A 24,002-nucleotide genomic window follows, 5' to 3' on the forward strand; every position below is an offset into this window, starting at 1 on the left:
CAGGATCAATAACAATGTTGCATTGAGTCATATTGGAGCCTTAGGCAAAAGGAAAAAATCAAATATGGAATCTTTGTTTTAGTCCAGGATTTGACTAGATACAAATAACTGTATTTTAAAAATAATTGTAATTTTTATTTTAGATTCAGAGGACATGTGCAGGTTTGTTATCTGGGTATATCCTGTGATGTTGTTTAGCGTATGATTGATCCCACGATCCAAGTAGTGTGTACAGTACCCAATAGTGTTTCAGCCCTTGTCCATCTCCCTCACCCCCAGCAGTCCCCAGTGTTTATTGTTGCCATCTTTTTGTCTGTGAATACCTAATGTTTAGCTCCTATTTATAATCAAGAACATACGGTATTTGGTTATCCGTTTCTGCATTAATTCACTTAGCATAATAGCTTCTAGATACATCCATGTTGTTGCAAAGGATATGATTTCAATCTTTTCCATGGCTGCATAGTATTCCATGATGCATATGTACCATATGTTCTTTATCCAATCCACCACTGATGGGCACCTAGGTTGATTCCATGTCTTTGCTACTGTGACTAATACTGTGATGAACATCCTGGTACATGTGTTTTTTGGTAGAATAATGTATTCCTTTTTATTTTTTTGAGATGGAGTCTCACTTTGTCACCCAGGCTGGAGTGCAAAGGTGTGATCTAGACTTACTGCAACCTCTGCCTCCCAGGTTCCAGTGATTCTCCTGCTTCAGCCTCGCAAGTAGCTGGGATTACAGGTGCCCACCACCATGCCGAACTAATTTTTGTATTTTTAGTAGAGACAGGGTTTTACCACGTTGGCCAGGCTGGTCTCAAACTCCCGACCTCAGTCGATCCACCTGCCTCAGCCTCCCAAAGTGCTAGGATTACAGGCATGAGTCACCTTGCTGGGCTGAACAATTTATTTTCTTTTGGCTGTATACCCAGTAATAGAATTGCTAGGTCAAATAGTAGATCCGTTTAAATTCTTTGGGAAACTTCTTTCCACAGGGGCTAATTTACATTCTAAGCAATGGTATATAAGCATTCCCTTTTCTGCACACCCTCACCAGCATCTATTTTTTGACTTTTTACTAATAGCCATTCTGACTAGCGTGAGATGGTATTTCATTGTGGTATTGATTTGCATTTCTCTGATGATTAGTGATGCTGAGCATTTTTTTTCATGTTTGTTGGCTATCTGTATGTCTTATTTTGAGAAGTGTCTGTTCATGTCTTTTGTCCACTTTTTAATGGGGTTATTTGTTTTTTGATTATTCAATTGTTTATCTTATAGATTCTGGATATTAGACCTTTGTCAGATACATACTTTGTGAATATTTTTTCCTATTCTGTGTCTGTTCACTCTGTAGATCTCTTTTTTTCCTCAGCAAAAGCTCTTTAACTTGTCAATTTTTGCTGTTGTTGAAATGCTTTTGAGGTATTAGTCATAAATTCTTTCCCAAGGCTGATATCCAGAATGATGTTTGCTAGGTTTTCTTCTAGGATTCTTATAGTTTGAGGTCTTATAGTAAATCTTTAATCCATCTTGAGTTAATTTTTGTATATGATAAAAGGTAGGGGTCCACTTTCATTCTTCCACATATGGGTAGCCAGTTATTCCAGCACCATTTATTAAACAGAAGTTCTTTCCCCATTGCGTTTGTGACTTTGTCAAAGTTCTGGTGATTGTAAGTATGTGGCTTTATTTCTGGGTTCTCTTTTCTGTTCCATTGGTCTATGTGTCTGTTTTTGTACCAGCAGCATGCTGATTTGGTACTGTATTATACTATAGTTTCAAGTCAGGTAATGTGATACCTCCAGATTTGTTCTTTTGGCTTAGGATTGCTTTGGCTATTCAGGCTCTTTTTTGGTTCCATATGAATTTCAGAATAGTTTTTTTCTAATTCTGAGGAAAATGATATCAGTAGCTCATTAAAAATAGTATTGAATCTGTAGATTGCTTTGGGCACAATGGCTATTTTAACAATTCTGATTCTTCCAATATATGAGCACAGAATGTTTTTCCATTTGTTTGTGTCATCTATGATTTCTTTCATCAGTGTTTTGTAATTCCCCTTATAGAGATCTTTCACCTCTTTGGTTAGATGTATTCCTAGGCATTTTGTGTGTGTGTGTGTGTGTGGGTGTGGGTGTGTGGTGTGTATTGTTAATGGGATTGCATTCTTGATTTTGCTCTCAGTTTGAAAATTACTGATGTATAGAAATGCTATTTTGTACATTTGTACATTGTATTTTGTATAATTGATTTTGTACATTGATCTTGCATCCTGAAACTTTGCTGAAGTCATTTATCAGTTCCTGGAGCCTTTCCATGGAGTCTTTAGGGTTAGGTATAGAGTCATATTGCCAATGAAGAGAGATAGTTTAAATTCTTTTCTTATTTGGATGCCTTTTATTTTGTTTTCTTGCTTGATTGCTGTTACTAGAATTTCCAGTACTATGTTGAATAGGAGTGATGAGAGTGGGCATCCATGTCTTGTTCCAGTTATCACAGGGAAGGCTTCCAGCTTTTGCTCATTCAGTGTGATGTTAGCTGTGGATTTGTCATAGATGGCTCTTACAATTTTTGAAGTATGTTACTTCAATGCTTAGTTTGTTGAAGGTTTTTTTATCATGAAGAAATGTTAGATTTTATCAAAAGCTTTTTCCATGTCTATTGAGATAATATGGCTTTTGCTTTTAATTCAGTTTATTTGGTGAATAACATTTATTGATTTGCATATGCTGAGCCAGTTTGCATCTTAGGAATGAAGCCTACGTGATTGTGATTAATTAACTTTAAATGTGCTGCTGGATTTGGTTTTCCAGTATTTTGTTGAAGATTTTTGTGTCTATGTATCTCAGAGACATTGGCCAGTAGTTTTCATTATTCACTGTGCCCTTGCCAGGTTTTGTTATTAGGGTGATGCTGGCTTTGTAGAATAAAATAAGAAAAAGACAATTATGGGGTCTTTAATCACTAGAAGTTATAGAAGGGGGGCTGGGCACAGTGGCTCAAGCCTGTAATCTCAGGCACTTTGGGAGGCCAAGGTGGGCAGATCACAAGGTCAGGAGTTCGAGACTAGCCTAACCAACATGGTGAAACCCTGTCTCTAATAAAGATACAAAAATTAGCCGGGCATGGTGGCACATGCTTATAATCCCAGCTACTTGGGAGGCTGAGGAAGGAGAATTGCTTGAACCCGGGAGGCGGAGATTGCAGTGAGCCGAGATCACTCCATTGCACTCCAGCCTGGATGATAGGGCAAGATTCTGTCTCAAAAAAAAAAAAAAAGTTATAGAAGGTCTGGGAGGAGCTTCACAGGTCTCACTGCTGGGGTGTGAAGACTTCTCATATGGCATTTAAGTCCTTTACCATCTGGCCCTAACCTAGTCCTTTTCCAGCCTCATTTCTCACCAGGTTCCACCTTCCCTGTGCATTTTATAGCCCAGCCCCACCCAGATCCTTACTATTCCCTGAACTCTTCCTTTACTCCCCTGCTCATAGGTATCCTTCTGCCCTTCTGGGAGTCAGGAATGTCTTTCTCCCGCTGCTGAACTGTTCATTCTATGATGGCCAATTCCATTTCCTCTAAGAAACTTACCATAATTGTTCCAATCTCTCCTAAATATTCAATCAAATTGTTCCTCCAGCGCATTGTCATTTGAACCCATTTAGACTTTGTAAATAGCACCTGTTGCCTCTAGATTTATAGTGTGAATGCCCATGTGCATGCCTCTCTTTACCAGTAGCTTAAAAGCTTCTTATGAACAAGATCAAGCTTCATTTATCTTAACATCTCCACTACCTATTGCTCTCATTTCATTAATAGATAATGTCAATACTTTAGCCTTGAGCCTAAGAACAAACGTGTTTTGGTATTTCTGGAGAGAACTACTTGGGCCATATCTCACAGGATGGTTGGGAAAATTAAATGAAATAATATACATAAGTTATTTTGTACCTTATGTCTTAGCTCTGGCTTTATAACCAGCCACTGTGAGCTATAATGCTGAAATGTTTTAGTTTAGATTTTTGTTATGCTTAAGTATACTTGTAGGTCATTCCTTTTTCTAGGTTCGTTTTAAAAATTTAGCATCCAGACCATATTCTCTACATGCCCATGGACTTTCCTACGAAAAATCATCAGAGGGAAAGACTTATGAAGACGACTCTCCTGCATGGTTTCAGGACGATAATGCTGTTCAGCCAAACAGCAGTTATACCTACGTATGGCATGCCACCGAGAGATCGGGGCCAGGAAGTCCTGGCTCTGCCTGTCGGGCTTGGACCTACTACTCAGCCGTGAACCCAGTAGGTACTTTCGTTGGAAGTTTTTCTCATTCCCCTAATGTCGTAATCTGAGTCCACCAAATAGAAGAGTCAGGGTTACTTCTTGCTAAAAATCTGTCTTGCTTTTCATGAGGAATATATAAGGGTATGGTTAACAGTCTACATTTATCATAACCAGGAACTGTCCATGTAGCTCTTCGATGACAGAGAAAGAAACATTTATTCAGTGGAGAGGAGGGAGGATTACTTGAATGACTGGCCATGAATCAGAGTGCCTACATTTACAGAAGATGGCATTCCTTTGAAATTTTCTTGAACAAGTGTTAGCTATCTTCTGCTTTAAATGCAATGTCAAGACTCCTTCATTGATCATCTGCAGTGTATATACACTTCAAACAATATGTTGTACACAGTATATACATGCATTAGAAAGAAAACGACTCCTTCATTTCAGGCATAGTGGAAAGAACACAGACTCAGATTTAAATTTTTACCCTTTCACTTAATGCGTAATCCTAGGAAATTCCTTGACCTGTCTTAGCCTGATATCAGAAGTTAAAAATGAGGTAACAGTTTATAATATATGGTAAGCACTTGGTAAGTATCTGTTCAATGAATGAATTTATATTTACTATATAAGATAATTGTCAGGATTCATTGAGAGATTGCAGGCAAATCATTTAACATAATAGTAGATTCCCAATAAATAGTACCCCTCGTATTATCAATATTATTATTATCATCATTATTACTAAAATAAGGATCTATCAGAGGAAGGAGGATTATGGATACAACAGAATTAGGTTATAAATATCCAGGCTTATTAAGCCATACATTTATAATCTTCAGCTTCAAATTTAGAGCCTATCAGGAACTGTCCGTTTCTATATGATCAGTGAAAAGCAAAGAAATTCCTGAGAAAGGGGCAATACAAACAATTTACTCTGTTTTCTAGGAAAAAGATATTCACTCGGGCTTGATAGGTCCCCTCCTAATCTGCCAAAAAGGAATACTTCATAAGGAGAGCAACATGCCTGTGGACATGAGAGAATTTGTCTTACTATTTATGATCTTTGATGAAAAGAAGAGCTGGTACTATGAAAAGAAGTCCAGAATGTCTTGGAGACTCACAGCCACAGAAGTGAAAAACTCCCATGAGTTTCCTGGTATTTTCCTCTGACTAATGAAATTACACTGGTCACAGTGATTCCTGCCCTTAGATCTTCACAAGATTAGACATGAGATGCTTCTGAGATAGCCGGTGCTACAGCTAAAACTGGTTCCTTCACATCCCAGAGGGCTGACATAATCTGGCAGGTGACACTGGGGGTGAGGCAAAGAGAAAGTCTGAAAGATAGTGCAGAGAAGCTGCTGCAAAACAGCAGCAGAAAACAACAACAAAAAGCCAGCGTGCTTCGTTGGTAACATATATTGAAAAGGAATCAACATTGCTCTGCAATTTAGAAAGTTAATAAGCTTGTTTCCGGATCTCTAAAGGCACAAGTGTTTATATAAAAGAAAAGACCAAGGATGGTTCTGATAGTTTTAGCTCTCAGCAGCTACCAGGTGAGACAGGAAACTAGGTACCCAAATAATACGAGAATAGTGGCAAGAGAGCATTTGGGAAAAGTGTGCCTACTTGGAAATTCACTCAGAAATTTGCCCTGTAAGCTAGCAACTGAAAGAGAAACTGAGATGAGAAGGGTATGAGCTTGTGTTATGAGTATGTAGACAGGTGTTCTCATACCTGATATAATTTTAAGGGTGCCCAAATGACCTCAACCTCTCCCTCTCCAAAAAATCATTTGCCTGGTTTCTGAAATTTCATAGCAGTTCCTTTAATTTAAGAAGAAGGAAACAAAGCACTTCCCTTACTTCGGTTCCAGTTAATGTTTAGTTGTACTATATCTTTAAAATTTTGTGTTACATTTTTGAGGTGATCAGGTTTCTCAGGAATTAAAAAAAATCCACATATTTTACTACAGTAGGAAGAGTAGATAAAGCCTGAGAACCCTAAACCTCTAATCTGAGAAGTGGGCAGAGGAGTTATCATACCAATGAGAGAATAAACATGACTTGCTGTGGTTGCTGGGTACCCCAATGATAAACTCCTAATTTTATAAACTGAAACTTTCTCTGCATTTAGAAGGCTTTAAGGTGACATGCTGCATATCTCCTGACTCTAACCCCAGGGTTTACTTTGTCTGCCCATATTCATGTTTATCTTTTTGTAGTTAAGGAAAATTAAGACTGTTAATGGAAAGGGTAAATGGGTAAAGCAGAGAGTGTAAAAGCTTGGGAAAAGAGTAATAAACTGCTTGGAAAGGGAGCTCCCCCCCACTTCTGCTGTAGGCTGGTGTAAATGACATGAAGACCGGTAGGTCTGCTTCAGCCTCTCACTGATGTGACATACAGGAGGGCCCTTTCCATGGCTGGGTAGGCGTGGGAATGCAGAATCATGAGGAAGATAGGTGCCTCACATTTCCTTGCCAGTTGCCCTCTCAGTGTCAGCAGATTTCTAATTGATTGCAACTCTTTGTCCTTTCAGCCATTAATGGGAGGATCTACAGCTTGCCTGGTCTGAGAATGTATGAGCAAGAGTGGGTGAGGTTACACCTGCTGAACATAGGCGGCTCTCAAGACATTCACGTGGTTCACTTTCATGGCCAGACCTTGCTGGAAAATGGCAATAAACAGCACCAGTTAGGGGTCTGGCCCCTTCTGCCCGGTAATGACTGGGTAATGGAAAGAGGTCCCTGCTAAGAAATACAGGGAAAAGGCAATCATTACCCCTCATTTCCTCCTTGTGCATATACTTCCTAATGGGTCAGAACACAGTGGTTCTGGCAGAGCCTAGGCAAAGCCATAGGCCCAAAGTGTATATGGAATACAAAAAATGTCACCTAATTTATGAACTATTTGCAGCACCACACAGGCTAATTGTGTGACCCAACTTGGTTCTACAGAGATGCTATATAATATGCAGGTTCTCCCAAGCCACTGTATGTTATACAGAGAAGGTCTCAAGCAGATGAAAAAATGAATCCCACAGGGCTCAGGCAGCTATAGTTATCTCTGCTGGTAAGGTTTCCAGATTCTTCAGTTCTGCTCCTCCACTAGGCTCTGTCACTCTAATATCTTTGGGCAAGTGACTCCAGGAATCATATTTTGAAACTGACTTATATATAGGCTACGTAAACAGGAAAATTTTTTTTCAAATAATTATTTATTTTTAAAATAAAATGAACAAAGGTCTATTTTGCCTTCTATTAAAACTAATGGCAAAAACTGCAATTACAATTTGCACCAACCTAACACATGCTGCCTGAGGATCTGGTGAAGGCAGTCCCTCAACGGCACTTTGGGTGAGGAAGTTGTGTGAATCTGCCTCAGATGCAGGCACAGAAGTCCACATGGACTGGTTTGGTTAAGAGCAGGGAAAAAAAGAGGATTCTTGCTGGTTTTTCACACACCAGTAACTCACTAATACATCTAGAGAGACCTGCTGTATTAATATCAGAGACAGAGGAGATTCAGTCAAATTCATTCATCTTTTCACCAAGTATTAGCAGATCAGTCAGTCATCCTTCCCATGAGCCTGCAGACAGACTGAGAAGCTAGGATTGACTGGCAACTCTAAATCTGCAAACCTGAATACCTGTACTGGAGAGAGGAAAACTGGAGATCTTTTTCATTATGTTTGAGGAAGATAACCATATCTATTCATTTTCACCCACAATCTGGCAAACAGTCATAAATTACAGACAACAGAATGTAAATATTAACTGCCGGGGGTAATATTAAATACCAGAATGGATAGCCAGAGGTTTTAGAAATCTCATTCTTTCAGTGTTTTTTTTTCTGTGAACAATTTATATAACTCTCTATTCAAATATGTAAGTTTTATGGAAAATTTGAAAACATAGAGGTTTTATTTTGATTTTCTTATATAAAAAGATAAAAAAGCAAAATGAAGAGAGGGAAATGAAAAGTAAGATATTTTTGAGGCCCAATGATATCACTCAAGGTCACGTTGATACTTAGGACTGTGAAGCGGTATTGTATGTGAGTTAACTTGTAACATTATATTTAGATAAGTGAAAGTTTATTCTAGTGAGGTGTGGAAGAGATTAAAATCTTTTTTGTTACCTCTGTGTGTTATTGTTTTGTTTCTATCTGTTATAATTGTAGTCCTACCTAAAGAAAAATGGTTAAATTCTAATTGAAAGTCTCTTGTGAAGCAGGAAATTTAGGATTCTTAGGTAACTATCGACCTCAATATTATCTTGTTAATTTTTGCATATGTAATGTTTTTCTTAACTTTTTGTTTTAGGTTCATTTAAAACTCTTGAAATGAAGGCATCAAAACCTGGCTGGTGGCTCCTAAACACAGAGGTTGGAGAAAACCAGAGAGCAGGGATGCAAACACCATTTCTTATCATGGACAGAGGTATCACAAGAGCCATGTGATTTTTTTTTTTTTTTTATTAAGCAGGAGAGTACCTATTACTAGAAGATTACCAACTTTTAGACTGGAAATATTCAACTCTAAGAACTCTGATGTGACAAAGGCATACTTTGTAGCCATAGTTGCTTTTATTCTGACCCATGATCTGATTGCATTGAAAACATATCAGTGAGTTCAAAAGCATTTCTCTCAATTGGGAAACATACGTAAAGTGCCCTTCATGATTTGTGATCCATGGGAAAGTACATGTAAGAAATTCTCCAGGTTCCAAGAGTTAAGGAGAGAAAAGGTAACAGAAATTTAACAATGACTGAGATAGTTACTAAACTTGGCATTTCAGCATTTAAGAAACAGTTTTCATCTGTCCATCTATTCATCCATTCTTTAAATCATTACTAAGCACCCACTGAGTACGAAGCCCTGTGTCAACATCCAGGTAGCACGGTGGCTGGTATCCCTTCCTTGATATAAATAACATTGTAACTTTGAGGTCAACTTTTAAGTATATAGTCTCATGAGGGATAGAACTTTTTTTTTTTTTTTGTAGAGAAGACGTTGCCCAACATGGTCTCAAACTCCTGGCCTCAAGTAATCCTCCCACCTTGGCCTCCCAGAGTACTAGGATTACAGGCATGAGTCACTGCACCTGGCCATGGATAGTACTTAATATTATAAAATAGCATAATTTCAGATAAAAGCAGAAGGAAATGAGTTTAAAAATCAATCAAATTTCAGGATTTCAGTTGTTTTCTTCTAGGATGCCACTGTATTAATGCACCAGTCTTGTTAGTGCATTTACCACTTATAATCAGATATATTTAAGTCAGTGCCACATGAGGTAGGTAAAAATATCTAATTACCGACCTGTCAGAGACATAATCTCTAACCATGGAGTTTTACTTTATTATATATATTTTCTAAGCAAAAAGTATTCATTTTTTCTGTTTTTCACAGAATGTAAGATGCCAATGGGACTAAGCACTGGTATCATATCTGATTCACAGATCAAGGCTTCAGAGTTCCTGGGTAAGTTGCAGCACTGTGGCCTGTGAATAGTACCTCCTACAACTGTGCAGCATGCAGCCTGTGAAACCATACACGACAACCCTAACTATGCATCGGTTCTTCTCCTTATGCTTTTCTCTCCTGCAATCTAGTGAAGCAGCTTCATTTGGGTACTCATCCCGTAGAGAAAGGAACATTATGGCAGCAGCTAAAGGCCTGTTAGTGTGCTCTTATCAGCCACCCCTTCTTGTGTATAATGTTCCCGAAAAGCCTTTTCCAGGAAAAACTGACAGCTGGAGGTCATTGATTTCTCTACATAAGGAGCCCAGCTTCTCTGAGGGGATTTGGCAAAGATCAGATAGCTTACTCTTTTGACCATGTGTCCATTTCCAAAACTCTCCTCAGTCACCTTTTCTGGTTTAATAGGGTCTTATCAGCCAAATATTATAATCCCCATTAATATGGCCCTTTGCCTGTGGCAACCATTCATATATTCAGAAAACTTTGTTGAACCTCCACTATGTGTTAGGAACGCCTCCAAAGTTTTCTCGCATTGCCTCAAAGCTCTTCCCAAGATCAAGAAGTCATGACCAAGAGGATGATGAGGCTCCCATATACCCCTTCCATGTCTTCCTGTTAGGCAGGCACATTCAGCGTTAGGTATATCAACAAAAGAGAAAAAAAAACAAACATGACCTGTGTGCAAGAAAGGGCATAGGTGGTGGTTGACAGCTGACCAAACACAGACCTGAAGTCCAGATTTCATCATCAAGGACTACCTTAGTAGCTGAGGCCCACGCCTAGACTCCTGGCTACAACACAGGCCCTCCAAGGATCTGGTTTTCCACTGGATTAAACTCACTCGAGAAATTGCTGAGTTTTAAAAAATAATTCAGAATAAATCTTTTTCTTCACTGAATTTAGGTTACTGGGAGCCCAGATTAGCAAGATTAAACAATGGTGGATCTTATAATGCTTGGAGTGTAGAAAAACTTGCAGCAGAACTTGCCTCTAAACCTTGGATCCAGGTTTGTCTTAATAGACTGATAATATTTACTGCTGTTGTAATAATAAAAATGAAAGTGATTTAGTAATTCCTTCTTGTTACTGTTCTTGCAATGTTGTTAGGGGAAATAGCAAGTACGAAGTGGCTAGGCACTATTCTAAATACTTTAGGTTCTTAAACTCAACCCTCTGAGGTTGGTTCTAGTAATATCTTGTTTTAAAGTTAAGAAAAAAACCAAGGCATAGAGATACTAACTACTTTCCCAAAATAACACATAGCTAATTACTCATTGAGCTGGGATTCAAATCTAGGTACTCTGTGCCCAAATATGGATTGCGTGTAGTCATTGTATCAGTTTGCTAAGATCTTAGGTGCTGGCTCTTTAGTTCTGAAGAAAGCTGATTCTATTATGAATTTAGGCAGTGTGTGACTTGTTGACAAGGACAGTTTTGTTTACTGGCTTTCCTGTATGGCAGGTGGACATGCAAAAGGAAGTCATAATCACAGGGATCCAGACCCAAGGTGCCAAACACTACCTGAAGTCCTGCTATACCACAGAGTTCTATGTAGCTTACAGTTCCAACCAGATCAACTGGCAGATCTTCAAAGGGAACAGCACAAGGAATGTGATGGTTTGTGTGCATATTTCTGTCTGAATCCCTAGACTCAGCCTAGAGTTATTATGACTATGTCTAATGTTTATGTATTTTTTAAAATACCTTCCTGGGTGTTAGAAATGTGAATGGCTTTCTAAGGGTCATATGGAGTAAAGCATTAATATGATGGGTCTGTGTCTTAGGAATTAGAGGAGCAGGTTTAGTGAAACTTCAAAACTCCATAAAACTTTAAAAAATCATTCTATCATCAAACAAAATACCCAGATTTCTCAGACTGGCCGATGGTATATGGCAGAGCAGAACATCTGGTCTTGTGCCTCAAGGAGCTCATGCTAAAAATTGGCTACCAAGACTTTTAAATTTTCTATTGTATTTGTTTTGTTCTTTATTTCAGTGTACCTGAAGTAAATAGTAGTGTTAATGCAAGTAATCCTGTGAGGCAGTGTGATTCTCAGACTTTTTGGGGGGCCATGCCTGAGGAATGATATCCTCCTGCTAGATCTTCCAGGGGCTTGGCCAGAAGCCCTCACTCTTCCCTTCCTCCATATTCTCTTCCCCCAAGAAACCTATCTGAATGCAAGGAGTCTGCCTGCCATTATTATACTGATAAACTTGAATCTGTTTCTGCTTATATTTTACATAAATTTTTTACTATTTTACTATATTATTAGTTACCTCTTTTTAATAATTATAACATGTTTCAGAACAAACCACTGAAATCCTAAATTATGGTTCTTACTAATCAGTATTATGAGAGAAAACACAGATTGCAGTTGAGTCGATAGAATAAAGATTTTTGCATCTATGTTCATGAGAGGATATTGGTATATAGTTTTTTTTTGAATTGTCTTTTTCTGTTTTTGATACTACAGTTATTGGTAAGCATGTCTTTTCTACATTCTAGAAGAGAATGTCTACAATTGGTGTTAATTCTTTAACTATTTGGTAGGAATCACTAGTGAAATCATCTGGGCCTGCAGATTTCTTTTTGGGCAGTTTTTAAATTATAAAATCTATGTTTTAAATAGTTACAGGGCTATTCAAATTATCTATGTCATCTTGGGTGAATTAAAATACTTTGTATACTTCAATTAATTGGTCAATTCCCTCTACGTTGTTAAGTTTATGTGTGTAGAGTTGTTTGTAGTATTCCCTTATTATAGTTTTTCACATCTGTAGTAACTTTGCCTGTTTCATCTCTGATATTGTCATCTGTACCTCTTTTATTTGTGAATCTTGCTAGAGATTTGTCAATTAAAAAAAACTTCTCACAGAACCAGCTCTGCTTTATTGATTTTTCTCTATTTGTATGTTTTCAATATTATTGATACCTGCTCCAATCTTCTGTTTTGTTTTGTTTTAAATTGGCTTTTCCTGACATTGCTCTGGCAGAAAAAGGCATAGGGCAGAGCCTGGTTACTGCCAGGTGGGGGTCAAAGTCCAGGTTCCCCACTCCGCTGCCACATAAGAGGGGATTGTTTCTTTGTGGCTGGGTGGAAAGGAGAGTTCCCCATTTGGCCTCCACTGACATTACAGGCCAAACCTGCAGAAACCTGAAGCAGGAGCTTCATTAGGGGCTGGAGATGGCCTTTTCTGACACAACCCCAATGAAGGTGATGGGGTGCCTCCCTCTTTAGCCTCATGAGCAAAGAAGTCTATGCTCCCCACTCAGCCTTTGCTGTTGTGGGCTGGGGAGGGGCCCCAGGTTTTTCTGTGGGGTTGGCTAAAGGAGATAAGTCAGTGTCCACAAGTTTTCTATTGTATCTCACTAGGCTGCCCATTCCTGGAACTTTGGTTAGAGAAAGCAGACTTTGTTCAGGCTTTTTCGGTCTATACTCATTGATGTTTCCAGGTTGCCGGCTTTTTCATCTCTAAGTCTGGGATTTATGAGGCAAAAACAAAACTCAGAACACCCATCACCATTTTGTTCCTTCTAAGAACCCTAGCCAGTCTGCCTTCTGAGATCTTTTCAGGGTCTTGTTATGTTTCTCTTAGCTATGATGTCCAGAGTTTTTAGTTGTACTTAGCAGAAGGAATAGGGCAAAGTACATATATACAATCTTCCTGGAAGTGGAATTATCCCCAAGTATATTTTATGACCAAATTGATGTAGTTCAGGCCCCATGAAAATGTAATATTACAATATTAAATTAAATCAAAATTTTATTATAAAGTCACTTTAAGATAATTACTGATAATTAAAATAACCAAACCCTCCTCTTTCCTTCTAGTATTTCAATGGCAATTCAGATGCTTCTACAATAAAAGAGAATCAGTTTGACCCACCTATTGTGGCTAGATATATTAGGATCTCTCCAACTCGAGCCTATAATAGACCTACCCTTCGACTGGAGCTGCAAGGTTGTGAGGTAAACGGTAAGGTACAAAGATGCATTATTTTCTCACTGCCACTCAAAGAATCAAGATTTGGGTGATATAGGAGAATGAGTAGAATTTTTAGTTGTCTTTAGCGATTTAGGTTTTTGGGAAAACAGAACCTTTTGGGAAACAGAGGTTCTACTCAGGTAAACTCTCAGTGTGACCTAGATCAAGACTGGCTCTGCCAGTCAGAGGGCAGACAGTATCTTTCTGAAGAAAGTACCTGGATTATATAGACACATCACAATTCTCCAAGGAAGGGCCCTTGGAGAGGCCCATTTTCAATAAGACCTACCTGAGATTCAAACTAGGCCTGATTCTTCCAAAGCCCTCTAGGTTATTCAGACCTCAACTTCATGACAGTATCTGGCAACATCACTACTATATATGTGGTGTTCAATGAGTGTTTTTGAAATCTGAGTTGGCTTCCCAACTTCCTGAAACCATGATTCTTCTTTATATTTTCTTTCATACCCTATGTAGATGCTCAAGTATTTTCTATGTTAGCTGCTATTGCTCAGGGGCTGTAATGTGACCTGTTAAATAAATAAATCTAGGTAATCATGAATGGTCATAATAAAATTCTACTGTATGTAACAAGGATGTTTAAGAGTCTTAACTGTTCTTCTTGGACTCTTAAAACAGTGCCTTCCAATATTTTTTACTTCAAAGCACACAAAGAAAGTAATATCTGCCTGGCATTCTGAGATAAAAGAATGAAGCAATGAATCTAAGGCTTGGCTGATCCAGGCTCCACTTGGCTACTCAAGGGCTGGAGGTGGGAAGAGGAATCAATAAATAGGCACACCAGAAACCTGCTGCAGCACACCTGTTGGGAGCTGTAGTACTTCCTTGGGGTGGAGAAAAGAAGCCATGATTCACATTGGAGAAAGTAGTTGAACCCTGGAATCAGCTTCTTATTGAAGCAGATAATATACCCTTGGATGGATATGGGTATTTTGCCAATGTCCAGATAGCAGTAGTCTATAACATCTCCCAAATAAAACACAAATCTCATATTGGCAGGACCACTCCTTTAAACAGTTCCATAAGTGATTGTGTTTTTTTCTTTCCATGTGGTATAAATGGTGGAGTTGTTCAGATCATAATAAACTACCCTAAAAGGTGACATTCAACTCTGTTTATTTAAAACATCAATTTTTTATACAAGAAGCCTTAGTTTCTTCTGATTCATTTTCCTAATACTTAGGTAATTATTAGCATTGGGTGTTATTTTTAGGGCTCTTTTTTCATGGAAAAAGTAAGGCATCACTTCAAGAATATTTCTGCATGATTTACTAGCAAGAACAAAGTGTCACAGAGATAATGGGCTGTCAGCCAGGTTCGGTCACTAGCTGTATTTCTTACAGTCACAGGTCTACCTTGCTGCCTATGATATTCAAATCATACCTTGGAAAAATTCCAAAGGGTATATAACTTGAATTCCCCTCTAAGGATTGAAACAGAAAATATAAAATAGTGACTGAGGGTCCATTGTATCTTCTTTGTAGATTGTATTAGAAGATACAGAGTGTTTTTTTATATGTGGGTAGTTTAGGATTATTGGCACCTCAAAGCAAAGACCAAAGTTTCCATGACTCTCAAAAGGAGGAAGTGAGTTTAAATGTTTAGAACATGGTATTTGGTATCAGATTGTCTGGAGTTCAAATCAGTTTCTGATTCTTCTGGCTGTGTTACCTTAGACAAGTTCCTGTCTTATGCTGTACTAAAGTCGAGATATTTATGAGCATTAAATAATACATGTAAAGCCTGAGAACAGTATTTGGCACTTGGATTCAATAAATCTTCATTGTTGTGATTATTTTTGTCATTACTTGTTAGTCATAGTATTTCTTATCTCTTCTGCAGTGCAAAATGTCATGCAGGGAATATTGGTGTGTAATTAATCACATTACTCTTATTTTGATAGGATGTTCCACACCACTGGGTATGGAAAGTGGAAAGATAGAAAACAAGCAAATCACAGCTTCTTCGTTTAAAAAATCTTGGTGGGGAGATTACTGGGAACCCTTCTGTGCCCGTCTTAATGCTCAGGGACGTGTGAATGCCTGGCAAGCGAAGGTGAAGTATACGCTATGCATGGTGTTCTCTTAGCACTGCAGAAGAAAACAAAGGCCATCACTATAGTGAACATAGGGGATCTGGGAAGCAGGAGTATTTTAATGTTTCTGCAGATTAAAATCCTAAGTCCAAGAGTCTAGGTTTTCTGTAGACTTGATAGCTTCGACTATAACTTTGGCTCAGAGAGAAGTCATTTATCATCTCTGTGGTTTTTGGTCTAGTCTTGATTTAAACCAAGAATGAGCATTTTTTTTTTTTTTGCAATGGGACAGATAGTAAATACTTTAGTCTCTGTGGGCCATACATTCTCTGCCATAACTACTCAACTCTGCTATTATAGCAGGAAAGTAGCCATAAACAAGGTGTAAATGAATGAACTGGCTGTGTTTCAATAAAATTTTGTTTACAAAAAATAGGTAGTGGGCCAGATTTGACCCAAAGACCACAGTTTGCAAACTCCTCATTTAGACAGCTTACATTAGTGATAAACAAATGATTTAGATTTGCAACATCATCTCTTATTTTTTCTTTACAATTTATCAATATTTTTCATTTTCTTAAAATGAAATATCATTTAAACTTTTTTGTTTTCTTCCCCACCTGCCTTATTTTAAGAGCTTTGTGATATTCCTTGATACAACTAGAAGCATGGTAAAATGTTGCAAAATCAGAGTTATAAAATCAGTGATCCAAGTTAAACAGACACCTTCCAGAGAGTTATATCGCCCCTGATATTAGCCCACTGAGTAATTCAGGTGATTTAATTTTGGGGTAACCCTTGATAGTTAACTCATTTCTATTGATTCTTCGAATGACCTGAGATATCAAAATGGCATGGGTAACTTGATGATCCCTTCAGCCAACTAAATCTAAATTCCCTGCTTGCTATCCTCATATCTCCTCCCTTAAGATATCTACACTCCAATTCCCTGACTTTCTATAGAATTCCAGCACCTATCCTTAAATTAGGCTACCAGAAAGGAAAAAAAGAATTGCAATGCTTGTGGGGTAAACAGAAAAGATTGGATTCCACACAGTCGTGGGAACTGATATCTGTGTCTTGAAACTCATTCTGGCCCATCACAGAATCACAGAATGTTACAGTAGCAGGAAGCAAAACATCTGGTCTAAATTTTTCCTTCTAAGTCTAAATACACAGATTAAATAATTTTAGCTTAGTTTGGTAGCAGATCAGGACTAAAATCCCATTCTCCCAGTAAACAGGCCATGCTCCTTCCACCATTTGAAGCAGCCCAAATACCTCATTTTGCAATTTTGCAGAGGGGAAAGCTGGTACCCAGAGAAGTTAAAACAACAAAAATAATGTCACATTACATTATATTTATATAATTTATGTATCAATATAAATAATAAAGAGATATTATTCAATTCATTTTCAGATGACTCTTTGGACTTGTTCATGGTATAACCTTGTCACCCTATCCTTCACTTTAAAACCTTTTAAAAAAATTTGCACACTCTATAATTTGCTCTTAGTCTTTGTGATATAATAAAGGCTTCAAAGACAATGCTGATTTTTAATGCTGTCATTTCAAAGTTAGACTTCTGGATCAGAAATATGTGTTTCACTTAACCTTCCATTTACATGAAATATCTTTATATGGTCTCTTTAGAGAGGTTGAAAATCAAATCTGGACACATGCAGGCATGTGCATAGATGCTATTCTCTCCTTAACTAAAATATCTCTATCTCTGTTATGCCTACAAAACCCTTCTAGCAACGTATACTCTGTATCACTGGTATAACCTTGATTTGAAGACATACTAAAATACCACCCAGATGTCATTACAGGATGTTACAGACTTAAAAGTTTTCTCATATAATCATTCTAATTCAGTTAATTTTCTTTTAAAATATGCATGACATGTAGAGTTTTGTATATATACACATATACCTATATCACCTATATATACACATACACCTATGTATATGTGGGTGATGTTGAAGAAACAGGTCAATATTATTCCCTTTAGGAGTGAAGGAGTCTATGGTAGATGATAAATCTCCCAAAGGTAAAAATTTATCTCAGATTATTCCAGGACTCAGTTAAACCTTCTGATCTTTCTCCGAATGCATCTCACCAACCTTTTGATTAGGCATTTTGTTAGGCTGAAGACAAAACAATACCTGTACTGTGTATCAAGCTCTACTTATGGTTTTATCAGGTCTCTCAAATATTACATTTATGTAAAATATCAGAAGAAATTGAACTATTTCTGCTATTTGACATTAGCAGGGAGAAAGAGACGTTGGGTTTTTGTAAAATAAGTGAAACAGAGAGAGGATGCTATCCAATTAGTTCCCAGATAACTCTTCAGCAATATTATCATATTGCTTAAGAAAGTAATATTTACAGATAACTTAGCAATTTAATAATTTTTTCCAAATAAAATTCATTTATTTATTCATTTATTCAACTATTTATTGAACATCAACTGAATGTCTTACATTGTGGTGAGTACCAGAAAACAAAACTAATTAAGCCTCTACCCTCAAGCAGTAAAGAATACTAAGAAGGAAACAATTGTAGTACAATGTATGAAATACTTCCAATAGAAATTTATACACATGTTGTGGCCACAAAGAAGAAAGAGGAATAGCTTCTAGGAGACAGTGAATCCTAAGGGATAAGACAGAACAAAATCCTTTTGAGCTCTGTGCTTTTTAAAATTTTTGGTATTTTAGTCTAAGAAAAAAAAAAGCAAAGGTTTTAACATCTTCCTTATCTATGTGGTTTTGTCATTTTTATAGGCAAACAACAACAAACAGTGGTTACAAATTGATCTACTCAAAATCAAGAAGATAACTGCGATTATAACACAGGGCTGCAAGTCGCTGTCCTCTGAAATGTATGTAAAGAGCTATAGCATCCACTACAGTGACCAGGGAGTAGAATGGAAACCTTACAGGCTGAAATCCTCCATGGTTGACAAGGTAGAGTGGCATCTGGGTAAAGAGAAAGCAATTTGAAGACTGTGCTCTGATGAGAATAACAGTATTTTGCATTTGACAAATATGCACTGATATGTACCACCTCTTTAAGTCTTCTGAATCTTAGTTCTTCAGGTGTCTGGTCTCAGGACAGAGACCATACACATGACCTTTCTGCTTTGACAGTGCCACCTGTGAAACAGTGATGCCAAAGCACCAGAAAATATTGTAAGGTTTAGCTAGTTCTAATTGAGAAAGATACTGAAGGGATCCAGAAAACCTTTCACTGTGAAATAACAACGTTAGCATTACCTTAGATGTACTTGTTATTCATGACTGATCAAATGCCCAATGCCACAAACCTTTCTGTGTTACATTGGTATTAAACATAAAACAATTGATATCCTTACTGACGATGAGATTGTTATTAAACAGAAAATAATTGATGTCCTTACTGATGATGAGACTAGATTTCCTGCAAAACAAACTACTCCACTACATTTCTACATTCCTCTACCTCCTAGTTATGTGGTTTAAAAACTACCAGAGGCAAAACTAAGGAGATGGGTGTAATATTCCAGGAATGAAAACTGTGCTCAAGCTAGTAGAGAGACAGCACAGGAGAAAGGAACTGGTATTTAATGAATTTTCATCAAATGCTCAGCACTTAGCTCAGTTAATGAATTTAAACCTGTCTTTCTCCCTTTTAAACTCCTGGTTGTCTATTTTGGTTTGTTTATTTCTCGCTACATACACCAGGTTACCCTCATAGGAGGATAAACATCATTGTCTAAACAAATAGTGATTTCATTTCTGCTGTATATAAACGTTAGGGAACTTGTTGATAATTGGTGGGGGGGCGGGGTAGTCACACAGTTCAGTTGAGGATATAAGGTACATGCCAACAAGGATAAATAAATTTAAATGCATGGTCACATTTTATTTTAAATGTTAGCACTAATTAACCATATATTGGTGGACACTTCCTGACACTATGCATTTATGTTTACATTCATTTTTAAATCTTTACAATGACTTTCACGAGGTAAAATTTTATTAACCTTATTTTGCCTATGAGAAAATGAAAAATCAGAGAATAAGTAACTTGTTCAGTCACACAGATAATACAAAGGAGCTGAGGGCAGAGCTGGTTTTGCAGCTGCTCCACAGCACTATGTATGACTTGTTTATTTTTCCCCAATTTAACTCAGATCACTGGTGAGATGAAATCCCTAACGGAGTCTATCTGGCATGTGATTTTGTAACTGGTAGAGGATCATCTTTGTGATAGTGTTCTATGTGTTCCTTGACATACTCATTTTGAGCTAATAGCATAAAAAAATTACCTGGGTTGGGCGTGATGGCTCATGCCTGCAATGCCAGCACTTTGGAAGGCTGAGGCAAGAGGATTACTTGAGCCTAAGGGTTCAAGTCTGCAGTGAGCCATGATTGTGCCACTGCACTTAAGCCTGGGCAACACAATAAGACCCTGTCTAAAAAAAAAAAAAACTTATTCAATAGGGATAGCACCAAATATCTTATTAAATATTATAAAAACTTATCTGTAATATTTTTATATATCCATTATACTGTCATTAAAGATTTTCTCATATTTTGCTTTCAGATTTTTGAAGGAAATACTAATACCAGAGGACATGTGAAGAACTTTTTCAACCCCCCAATCATTTCCAGGTTTATCCGTGTCATTCCTAAAACATGGAATCAAAGTATTGCACTTCGCCTGGAACTCTTTGGCTGTGATATTTAGTAGACTTGAATGTTCAAAAACCCAGGAAGAGACTCTTTAAGACCTCAAACCATTTAGAATGGGCAATGTATTCTACACTGTTTTAAATGTTAACAATTTTCCATTATTTTTTCTTTTTTTTCTATTAGTGAATAAAATTTTGTACAAGAAGCTTTTATAATGTAACTCCTTGCTACCAGTGAGTAAGACAATGGCTATTACTTCTGCATTAATTTGAATACAGATAGGAAAATATTGAGAACCAACAAGAAAATGGCTTATCTTTCACAATGATTAAAAATGCTATGAAACAATATTTACGTGGTTAAAATACTTCATTATAACTCTTTTAAATCCTATATACACTAATAAAGCAGATATTACTTAAAGTAAGAATTGATAGACCTAGATAACTTTCATTTTTACATTTTTCTTTAGAATAACTATGATTTAAGAGCAAAGAAAACAAAGACATGCTTTTTAAATGGTTTTTCTTGACAGTGAAGAGAAAAACAACATTATCAAATGAAATAAGTACTTAAAATATCTTGTCTTTCCTACATAACAATGATTTTTCTGACTTTCTATGAGTAAAGAAACAGCCGAACATGTTTCCAGTAGCCCCATTGAACTTGTGAATCTGTCCTGGTCTCCCTATGGACTGCACACATTGATATTCAAGGTTGGTGGTCATTAGACATGGAACAGAACTAAAATAAAATAACCACAGTAGAACTCAATGTATAATGCTGGTTTTATTCTAGCTGGTACTACATGACACACAGTTTCAAAACATAAGTTCACCTAAGGGAAAGCTCAGAGCTATAAAACAGAGCATTGGAACTGTTGGTCTAAATACAGCTGTTCCTGCTCCAATAGATTGCTGGCCAAACTGGCAAGCAGTTAAAGTTTTCCTTTAGGGCCCTCCTCTCTATGGCCTCAACTTCCTCCTCTCCCTTCTTCCAGCAACTTCCCCTTTCATCATTCCTTTCCCTGGAGACTTGGCATTCAATGATCCTGTAGATATTGCACAACTGGGAAACCTTTAGACATCTTTCAAGTCACATGAGAGAGACAGTTACTGCTGAGGCTGTCTGAAATAAGCCACCCCAAAACTTAGCATTAAAACAGCAACCAAAAAAAAATTTATGTGCAGTTATGTATGTGTTACGTAGCTTGATCTAATCATCTCATTATGTGTACATATACTAAAATGTTATGTATACCATAAATATATACAATTTTGTCTATGAAATTCATAATAGTCTCTCAGACCACAGTGCAATCAAATTAGAACCCAGGATTAAGAAACTCACTCAAAAATGCATAACTACATAGAAACTGAACAACTTGCTCCTGAATGACTACTGGGTAAATAATGAAATTAAGGCAGAAATTAATAAATTCTTTGAAACAAATGAGAACAAAAAGTTAATGTACCAGAATCTCTGGGACACAGGGCTTCACTTTTGCCACATTCTATTTGTTGTGAACACAAGTTATAGGCCAGTCAAGAGTCAATGTAGAAGGAAACTACATAGGGAAGATATACCACGAGGCATAATTCATTGGGAGCATCTTTAGAAACTACCAGAATTACCTGTTGCACATACCTGTGGAGTAAGCCCTATGAATGTATATGAGAGTTTAAAACATCCACAAACATTGGCTTTCTAATATTTGTATTTCCATTATTTCTTTCTTGTCATGATTCATGTCATTGTCTCATCAACATTTCTAAGATTTCCATTCTGTTAAGAGCAAAAGAGTCAGGGAAGATCCAAGATGCCTGAATAGGAACAGCTCTGGAGTGTGGTTCCTGACAAGAACAACACAGAGGGTGAGTGCCCACTGCATTTCCAAACAAATTTTCACTGCCCACAGAGGAGGAGATTCCTGGGCCTAAAAGCACCATGAGTTTTCAGCACAGCGGTTTCAGTGGTGTCACATTGGAGCACAGAAACACAAATCTGGGTGGCCGTCTCAATTGGTGCCTGGAACACCTGGGAGACAGAGCTGCCCATTCAACTGAAAGGGAGGGGGCAGACACAGGGGACCAGACTATCTGGCTCAGCGGGTACCACCCCCACAAAACAAGCAATCTGAAATGCTCTGGATTGAGAGTTTCACAGCAAGCACAGCAGGACCCAGGACAGTCCAGCTCAGTGTGGGGAAGGGCAGCCACCACTACCGAGGCAGTCTGCCACTACCAAGGCAGTTCACACAGCAGCTGGCCAGAGCCTGCAGCAGCTCAGCAACACCTCTGCTGGCAGACTGTGACTAGACTACTCCATGTGGGGTAGGGCATCCAAGAAAAAAGGCAGCAACATGACAGGAACTTATAAATAAAGTCGACCATCCTACAACAGAGCACCTGGGAAAAGAGGTGGTTATGAGTTCTGCTGTAGCACACTTAAAAGTACCTGCCCAGCAGCTCTGTACAGAATAACAGAGCTTCCAGCATAGCACTTGAGCTCCTATAAGGGACAGACAAGCAGCTCCTGACCCCCATATACCCAAAGAGATACCTCATAAAGGAGAGCTCAGGCCAACATCTGGCAGATACCCTTCTGGGACAAAGATAACAGAAGAAGAAACTGGTAGCAACCCTTACTGTTCTGCAGCCACCACAGGTGATCCCCAAGCAAGCAGGGTCTGGAGTGTACCTCCAGCAGTTCTGCAGCAGAGGGGCCTGTTAGAAGGAAAACTAAGAAACAGAAAGAAATAGCTTCATCATCAACAAAAAGGACATCCACTCAGAGACCCCATCCAAAAGTCACCAACTACAAAGACCACAGGTAGATAAAGGCACTAAGATAGGAAGAAACCAGTGCAAAAAGGATGAAAACACCAAATACAAGAATACCTCTCCTCCTCCAAAGGATCACAACTCCTCACAAGCTAGGGATCAAAGATGGATGGAGAATGAATCTGATAAATTGACAGAAACGGGCTTCAGAAGGTGGGTAATAACAAACTTCTCAGAGCTAAAAGAACATGTGCTAACCCAATGCAAAGAAACTAAGAACCCTGAAAAAGGTTAGATGAGATGCTAACTAGCATAAACAGCTTAGAGAAGAATATAAATGACTTGAGGGAGCTGAAAAACACAGCACGAGAACTTGGTGAAGCACACACAAGTTTCAATAGCCGAACTAACCAAGCAGAAGAAAGGATATCAGAGATTGAAGATTAAATCAATAAAATAAAATGAGAAGGCAAGAATAGAGAAAAAAGAGTGAAAAGAAATGAACAAACCTCTAAGAAATATGAGATTATGTGAAAAGACCTAATCTACATTTGAGAGGTGTACCTGAATGTGACAGAGAGAATGAATCCAAGCTGGAAAACACTCTTCAGAATATTATCCAGGAAAACTTCTCCAACCTAGCAAGCCAGGCCACCATTCAAGACCAGGAAATACAAAGAACACCACAAAGATATTTGTCAAGAAAAGC

At 37.8% G+C, this 24,002-nt stretch overlaps 1 protein-coding gene across 2 annotated transcripts in view; it reads left to right on the forward strand.

Annotated features, from left to right (window-relative positions):
* F5 (coagulation factor V) overlaps positions 1–20,934 on the forward strand; it is a 72,322-nt gene extending 51,388 nt beyond the window's left edge. For both annotated transcript variants that reach the window (XM_035279090.3, XM_035279091.3), the window contains exons 15-25: positions 4,072–4,308; positions 5,243–5,453; positions 6,836–7,015; positions 8,621–8,737; positions 9,710–9,781; positions 10,685–10,788; positions 11,243–11,398; positions 13,615–13,759; positions 15,693–15,844; positions 18,618–18,800; positions 20,422–20,934. In XM_035279090.3, the coding sequence (XP_035134981.3) occupies positions 4,072–4,308; positions 5,243–5,453; positions 6,836–7,015; positions 8,621–8,737; positions 9,710–9,781; positions 10,685–10,788; positions 11,243–11,398; positions 13,615–13,759; positions 15,693–15,844; positions 18,618–18,800; positions 20,422–20,565 (1,701 nt within the window). In that variant the 3' untranslated portion in view covers positions 20,566–20,934. The remainder of the gene's footprint in view (positions 1–4,071; positions 4,309–5,242; positions 5,454–6,835; positions 7,016–8,620; positions 8,738–9,709; positions 9,782–10,684; positions 10,789–11,242; positions 11,399–13,614; positions 13,760–15,692; positions 15,845–18,617; positions 18,801–20,421) is intronic.
* Positions 20,935–24,002: the final 3,068 nt, after the last annotated feature.

The sequence above is a fragment of the Callithrix jacchus genome, chromosome 18 (assembly GCF_049354715.1).
Source record: "Callithrix jacchus isolate 240 chromosome 18, calJac240_pri, whole genome shotgun sequence".
NCBI classification, from domain to species: Eukaryota; Metazoa; Chordata; class Mammalia; order Primates; family Cebidae; genus Callithrix; species Callithrix jacchus.